The following is a 7,547-nucleotide window of genomic DNA, read 5'->3' as shown; positions in this document are numbered from 1 at the left end:
CTGCCTACCTTCTATTTAAAATTTTGTGTTCAACTGCCTAGTCAAACAATTCTAAAAAACTTAAAAACAGCAAACATTCTAGTAGCTTATGATGAAGTTCCTCCCCTTCCTGACCAGGGTCCTCACTTGTTGCAGGCGGTGTGACCAGGATGACTGTCTCCTTGGTGGTCATTGTTTTTGAGCTGACTGGAGGCTTGGAGTACATTGTCCCCCTTATGGCTGCAGTGATGACGAGTAAATGGGTTGGAGATGCCTTTGGTAGGGAAGGCATTTATGAAGCGCACATCCGACTGAATGGCTACCCTTTCTTGGATGCAAAAGAAGAATTCACTCACACCACCCTGGCTGCCGACGTCATGAGACCTCGAAGGAATGACTCACCCTTGGCTGTGCTGACACAGGACAATATGACAGTGGATGACATAGAAACCATGATCAATGAAACCAGCTACAATGGCTTTCCTGTTATAATGTCAAAAGAGTCTCAAAGACTAGTGGGATTTGCCCTCAGAAGGGACCTGACAATTGCAATAGGTACCTTTGAAGTCTTATGTACATTGCTGGGTTGTTTTCTTGCCAAATACGATTTTATCTTCGCAGGTGCCAGGGCATCAGCTAAATACAGCGTTGCATTTAAATACAATGGGCTTACTTGAATGCAAATTATTGAAAATCCCCCGGGCTTCAAGTGGTTCATTCCAATTCAGCCTGTTCTGAGAATTTGCATTTCCACCCTAGATAGACTGACTCAGAATCTACCTTTTAGTGGAATTACCCGGGGATCTTGTTAGATTGTAGATTCTGATTCAGTGTAGCTGGGCTGGGCGTGCTGAGCCGTGGCGCGTGGCAGAACAGCATGAACTAGCTTGAAGCCCTGAAGATCGCCTTCATTGTTCTCTTTCATAGTCGGGTCACAAGGGTTTGCATTCGCGGACGGTGGATTTGGGTTTACAGCATGAACATGTTAACTCCAACATGCAGTTTAAAATGAAAACACGCACTGCGACTTTCTTTTTGGTCAAATGCCAGATTGAAAAACAAAAGCAAAACACCATACCAGCCCTATTGATTTTCTGCCCAGCTGCCTGGATATGTAGTTTGAATTAGACATTAGCCTTACTACATTATTTCTTGGAGATAAATTAAACTTTTTGAAGAGGAACAAATTGTGTTCTTCCAAAATATGTATATTCACTCCCATATTTCTGAAGAAGCTAGTAAAACATTTGATCTCTTTCATTACATTCTGACTACCCCTGTGCCCCTCCCCACCCCACCGCCAACCTCAGAGGTGATGGACAGTAAATACAGCAAGCCTCTCTGTTGTTACTTTGCAGTTTTTACTAGAAGAGTTGGAATTGGGAATGAGAGTATTTGGCCTGTCCCCAAAGACCATCCTTGTATTTCTCAAATTAAACTGGAAAACGTTTGAAAGAGGCATTAAAGTGGGGTGGGGTGGGGATGGGAGGAATCTAGACAACATCCTTCTTAGTTTAGGAAGAGTCTACCGCACTGGAAGAAGCAAGCAATCCCAATATGCTGTGTTATACTCAAATGGAGTGATAAGTGTTGCCGAGAAGGCAAATGAGTGCAGTATTTTGACAGAGCAAGTGCTGCTGCTCCTAAGCCATGACTAGGGGCAAAGTGATCGCCAGAGAAGAGTTATTATTAATGTAGTTTCTCATGTTTCACGATTTACTGTTGCCAAAGAAAAGGAAAAGGAGGTCATATCTATCAAGATTGGAAGGAACCAAAGCCAAGAAGGAAAGGAAGGATGTGGGAAAACGAGAGATTATTTACATTTCCTGTGATTTTCGTGGGCCTACTGCTAAGAAAGAGAGAAAGAGGCCTGGATCCCCCTGGAATAGGGGATATCACCGAGTCTTAACTGAAATCCTCAGGAACACGGAAAGGGTATTATTTGTAAGGGAGCTGACTGTTATTCTGCAGTAGAACCTTGGAGAACCCACACTGGCCACTTAATCATCTCCAGACCATTAAGCAGGTAGCTGGGTTCACCCCCTGACGAAAGGAGCTCCCACTCAGTCTGTGATTCATATTCAAGCCAGGTGCTTTGTAACTAGTCCTCAAAAAAGCTGGATTGTAACTTAGTCCCCGCTACTAATAATGGCAGGCTATGGGCCTGTGGAGTTGCTGGAAATGGTTAAAACTACAAGAATGTTACATTTGCAAACACCCCTGTCCATGCTTTAGGCCCTTGAACTTTTAAAGCACCTTTAAAGGATAAAAGCAGTTTGGTCAGACCACACAGAAGAGATCCTTTACAAATAAAACACCCGAGGAAAATATCAGCCTTTCTATTATGCTTCTAATTGCAGTTCCAGGCCATCTTTCGTGCTCATGACTCATCCAGAAAAGTATACTCTTCACATCAGAAAAGAAAACCAGCCTGGAGGAAGCAGCTCATTCATAGGGTGTAGAATACTGACTGTAGTCAAAGCAGGGATAAAAGGCCGCCTCGCTCACCTGCAAACAGGAACACCCGAGGAGTAAGCTCTCGGCTCCGTCCCATGACGGGCTCCAGGCACAGATGGTGGTGTCATGTACGGCACAGGCCTGACAGCCCATGCTTCCAGCACACTGAGTTGCCCGCAGTTACAGAACAGCTTCAGCTCCAGGAAAGGGAAAGGAATTATACCACAATACTAAAAAGACACATGTATGAGGATGCTCACTCTGTCAAACTGAACATTATTACTAAATGGCTTTTCAGTCGATTCCTCTCTTGATTAGGGAGACGATAACAACCAAAATGAAAGGACCAGAGGGTGCATTTATTTCCTATCTGATTACAGATTGCCTGTAAACAAACCTACCGACTGTTCTAAAGCACGTTGTTCTCGATCTCCCTTCAGAAAGCGCTAGGAAGAAGCAAGAGGGCGTCGTCGGCAGTTCTCGGGTGTGTTTTGCACAGCACACCCCGTCACTTCCAGCAGAAAGTCCTCGTCCTTTGAAACTTCGGAGCATCCTGGACATGAGCCCGTTTACAGTCACAGACCACACCCCGATGGAGATCGTGGTAGATATTTTCCGAAAGTTGGGTCTGAGGCAATGCCTTGTAACTCACAACGGGTAAGTTTGGCGTCCAAGAACTCGATCCACTTGATAGAATTTAGGATCTTTTTGTAGTGGCATTGGTACGTTCTTCCTAAGAGAGAGCATGAACTGTCAGCTCTCAAACTAGAAAGCCTTTCTTTGAGTTCGGTTACACACACGGGGCTGGTCAGTCAAGGTCATACTTGGCAACGGATAAGAAAGATGCCAACTGCTAGCTCTTCCTTCAGATAGGAAGCCACATTTGGGAAGGAACAGTAAGCTGGAAAAGGTACACATCTCCAGCGAACAAGCAGCACGTTAAGCTTAGAGAGGTTCGGATAGTAGACCAGACAGATCTGCAGGGAACACCCTTGCAAAACCATTTTTTTTAAAAGGACTTCCCTTTGAGTGTTCACATTGCTAGTCTAGTAAGGACCTTCTAGATCTGCCATGGCTTGCTTCTTGCAGCCAGCCTGTGGTTGAGCGTGGAACGAAGGGAAACCAAACAGCACACTCACCGCCATTGAGCCAGTGCTGGCTCACAGCAACCCCTGTAGCGTTCTGAGATGTCACTGTGGATGGGAGTAGAAAGTCCAGTCTTTCTCCTGAGGAGCTGCTGGGGGTTTCGAACTGCCGACTGTGTGGATTCGCAGCCCAGCGTTCGTAGCCACTGTGCCACCAGGGCTCCTTTGTAATGCGGGCAAGACTATGTAATGAAAAGATTTGGGAATTAGCTAAAAATCTCCTTTCGCGAATGCTTTCTCTGCTTTCACCTACCCTCTGTCCACAGATCTTTTATAAACTTGCTAGTGACAAATGCAACACTCATGCACTTTAATGATTTTTCTGCCTTTTGCACATGGACGCTGGGTGCTTCAGACGCCCTGGGCCCCTGGCACAGACGCCTACTTAGCAAGCACTCCTACTGCCCCCGCCTGCACACCTCTCTCCTGCTCCAGCCCACCACTCAGGCTCTCGAGGCTGCTGCCATTACATTATTATTCCTTAATTGAAGTTGTTCAAATGTTATTTCATCTCAAAGCAGATAACAGAAAGGCTGGACAAGAGAAACCAAGGTGGTTCTTAGATTATGCATAAACTGGATGCCGAGCAGCTCGAACCTGGACGAAATCCTAAGCATTTAGAGAATCCCAGCAAGGGCAAGGGCATTTTTACATTTTGTACCAAGTATTTGGGCTCCAGAGAACACGACTCCAATCTAGAGAAGGAAGAAAAAGGGAACAAAGTGAAGATTCGTGTTTGCCAAACATCTTCCTCATGTTGTCTGGGTGTTGCTGTACCGCCAGGTTTAGAGACTTTCTTAAAGTCCATGTCCAGTAAGTCAGACTCTCTTTCCGAGACGTGAAACCCAATTTCTTGCTACTGTCTAACACTAGAAGTGACAGATAGACTCCCTCCCCTTCCTTCTTTGTGATTTCTTAAGACTACTAAAACATGGTCTTGGCTACTGTGTTAGAGAACACTGGACTGAGAACAGAAGTCCAAAGCTAGGGAATTAGATGTATGATTAGTGGTTTTCACTGTTCACCAACTAAAACAACTCAGGGACTGGGAAATACATCATGAAAAGGCAAAAGCTCTTAATTAAGGGGAGGGTGTGTGAAATTTGATTAGAGGAGAGATTAGTAAAATATTTTGGTTACTATTTTTAAGTTTAGTACTGTTTAACAAAAGAATGGCACCAAGCTATTGTTTAAAAACGTATTAAGTATGTGTTAAATGGAGTAATTTTTCATAGAGCTTTTATGGTACCTTGGGCCTTACGTACTAAACAGCTCAATTAGAATCTAACCTGAGTTGTTATAATCTGTTCTTTGCTTCAAGTAGTTTTCTCTGCCTGGCATGATTTATCCTTTCTTGTACTAACACATAAATGTAGTGAGTTATCTCATCAAGATGTGCTATGGTCATAAAGCTGGAGGAGTTAATTTTCCTATTCTATGCTGATTAATTTCCAGATTTTTTGCAGCATGGATATTTTTAAAAAGAAAAATATTTAATAGAAAATATAAAATGTAAAAGTGTGTGGGAGGAGTCAGTGTAAGATGAAAAACGAACACCCAAACTCCACATCCACGGCGATGCACAGCGACCCTCTGTAGGGTTTCCTAGGCTTTGTGACTCATTATGGGAGCAGAAAGCCTCATCTTCCTCCTGCAGAGCAGCCGATGGGTTTGAACCGCTGACCTGTAGTTAGCAGCCCATGCTTACCGACAGCACCACCAGGGCTCCTTCAGCGTAGGATATCAAAACCAAAAACCATCTGCCATCGAGGGGACGCCGACTCATAGCAGCCCCATCGGAAAAGGGTAGAGCTGCTCCACGGGCTTCCGAGACGGACTCTGTTCGGGAGTAGGAGGCCCCCACTTTGCCCTGCGGTGTGCCTGGTGGTTTTACATCTGCTGACCTTCTGGTTAGCAGCTCAGTGCATAACCCTGCCAACTGTCGAATGCGTAGGGGAGGGATGCTTCTTTCTAAAGGAATATTTTTAATTGCCTTCATCAAATTTGGTTATCTCTGCCCTTCAAGGAAAAGAAGTAGATTTATTAATGTTCGGGAAGAGGACCTTCGCAAAGGGAGTTTTTTTCTTTGATGTATGAAAGGAAGCTTTGAATGCGATTGTGTCAGTTCCTACTGAAAGTCGGCCCCCCCGCCCCCGGCCCCGCCCCTCCCCTCCCCGCCATGTGACAGAATAGAACTGCCCCGTCGGATTTTCCCAGCTGTAACCTTTACAGAGCGAAACACCAGGGCCTTCGCCTTCTGAAGCCTGTGGGTGCAGTTGACCCCCGCCTTTCAGTGCAGCCAGCCCTTCTCTGTGCTTGCGTCAGGAGGTGTCGGGTGTTTTCATTCTCAAGTGAAACGATGGCTAAGCCCAGAGAAGAAGTGCTTCCTAGTATTTCTTGGAGCGTATGCAGTTCTGGACGATTATCAACATTTCATAGTTCATAGCAGGTCCGTAGAGGTAGAGAATCATGATCTGGGGGTGAGATAGAACAGATCTAGAACCCTAACTGCGAGGCGACAATGGGAAAGGAGAAGCGAGGGAGACTTTGCCCATAATATAGGAAGATGTCAATTCGCTGTTGATTGTCCACATTTGATATTTGAATGCAGCCGAATCTCCCACCATGGTTTCGTTTCGTAGAACAGTAGGACTGGGCATCACTCCATGTGGAAGCTCTGGGGCCGAGAGCTGAGGAGGATACTGGATGGAGAAGGACACTCCATCAAAACACCGTTTTCTCCTCTCCGCGTTTTAAAATGACTTCCTGAGAGGGGTGGTAGTGAGCGATAATTTTCAAAGCTGCTTTGAATATTAACCTTTTGGTGGTGGGAGGTGATCCCATCATACTTAGTGTTTTGGGGGATGGACTTTGGGAACACGCTAGATTAGATCATTACATGTCAGTTCAAAAAAACCCACAAATTGTTTCACATTGCACGTAGATTCTGCTTCCACTCTCTGGAATTAACGTTAGTACCAAACCTGGCCTGATTTTCAAACATTCTTCTCTGTTGGCGAAAGAGACGAATCATGTATGCTCCTCCCTTTAGGGCTGTGACTTTGTAAAGCTGACTTTGTAAAGCTCTAAACTGGTCACTTTGTCTTGAGAGTTCTAACTTCTCACAGTGTACCTTGTGATCTGACAGTGTGAATGTGTGCACACGCAATATTGCCCAATATTGATCATTGCCTAGAATTGGACAGGAAAACATGAATTTCGTAGGTCTTACTTGTTTTGCCAAGATGTTCACATTCCCTGACTCCAGACATAAATCCAAGTCGATCGAACCAGAGCCTTTCTTGAGTGGTCGTTGTCTATAGGACAGATCCTGAGCTTTTTGGAGGGAAAGGTTGCACCCATGTCCCAATACCTTTTCTGTTTATTGTTCTTCTTAAGGATCAATACATTACTTAAAGAAACATCAGCAGAGCACCGACTTCTGCCTTTCCTGTTCACTACCTCCCATTTCTGAGCTGCTTTGCCCCTCCTCACCACATTGTCTCAAGTAACCATTGTAACCAACAGAGCCGTGAGAGCAGACGACTTCGGCTAAGTGAAGTCCCGTAGTGCCGTTCTTCCACAAGCCAGAATGTCCACAGCACGCTTACTAGAGAAAGTTGGCTTTCACTTGATGGCCATGGGAATGGGCTTCTGGGATTTAAAGATGAAAGCTTTTCATGGTTTTGGGCTGTCACTGTCATTTGACTGCATACATCTCACAGTTAAATTCACTAACTTCCATTATAAAACCAGTAACTGGACTTCTGTTTTAATCATCCAAATGTCAGCTTCAAGGGTCCACATCGTGAAAGTTCATACCCTTCACTTTCCCTGATCGATGTCAACAAAGAAATGAGGGTTACTTTTAGAGATACATGAGTGAAAATAATCTTGCCTCCTAATTATCAGTAGAGTGGTTTATTTTTAGAAGTGGCGTTCATTGTTCTTGACAATTTGTGTTTC

At 44.7% G+C, this 7,547-nt stretch overlaps 1 protein-coding gene across 6 annotated transcripts in view; it reads left to right on the top strand.

The window, feature by feature from the left end:
• CLCN3 (chloride voltage-gated channel 3) overlaps positions 1-7,547 on the top strand; it is a 91,590-nt gene that overhangs the window by 78,665 nt on the left and 5,378 nt on the right. For all 6 annotated transcript variants that reach the window (XM_045286879.1, XM_004696116.3, XM_004696118.3 and 3 more), the window contains 2 exons: positions 136-534; positions 2,877-3,093. In XM_045286879.1, the coding sequence (XP_045142814.1) occupies positions 136-534; positions 2,877-3,093 (616 nt within the window). The remainder of the gene's footprint in view (positions 1-135; positions 535-2,876; positions 3,094-7,547) is intronic.

Source organism: Echinops telfairi, unplaced genomic scaffold (assembly GCF_000313985.2).
Source record: "Echinops telfairi isolate 266 unplaced genomic scaffold, ASM31398v2 ScPeMD7_9;HRSCAF=40, whole genome shotgun sequence".
NCBI classification, from domain to species: domain Eukaryota; kingdom Metazoa; phylum Chordata; class Mammalia; order Afrosoricida; family Tenrecidae; genus Echinops; species Echinops telfairi.
This window is presented reverse-complemented; position numbering and strand designations above follow the sequence as displayed.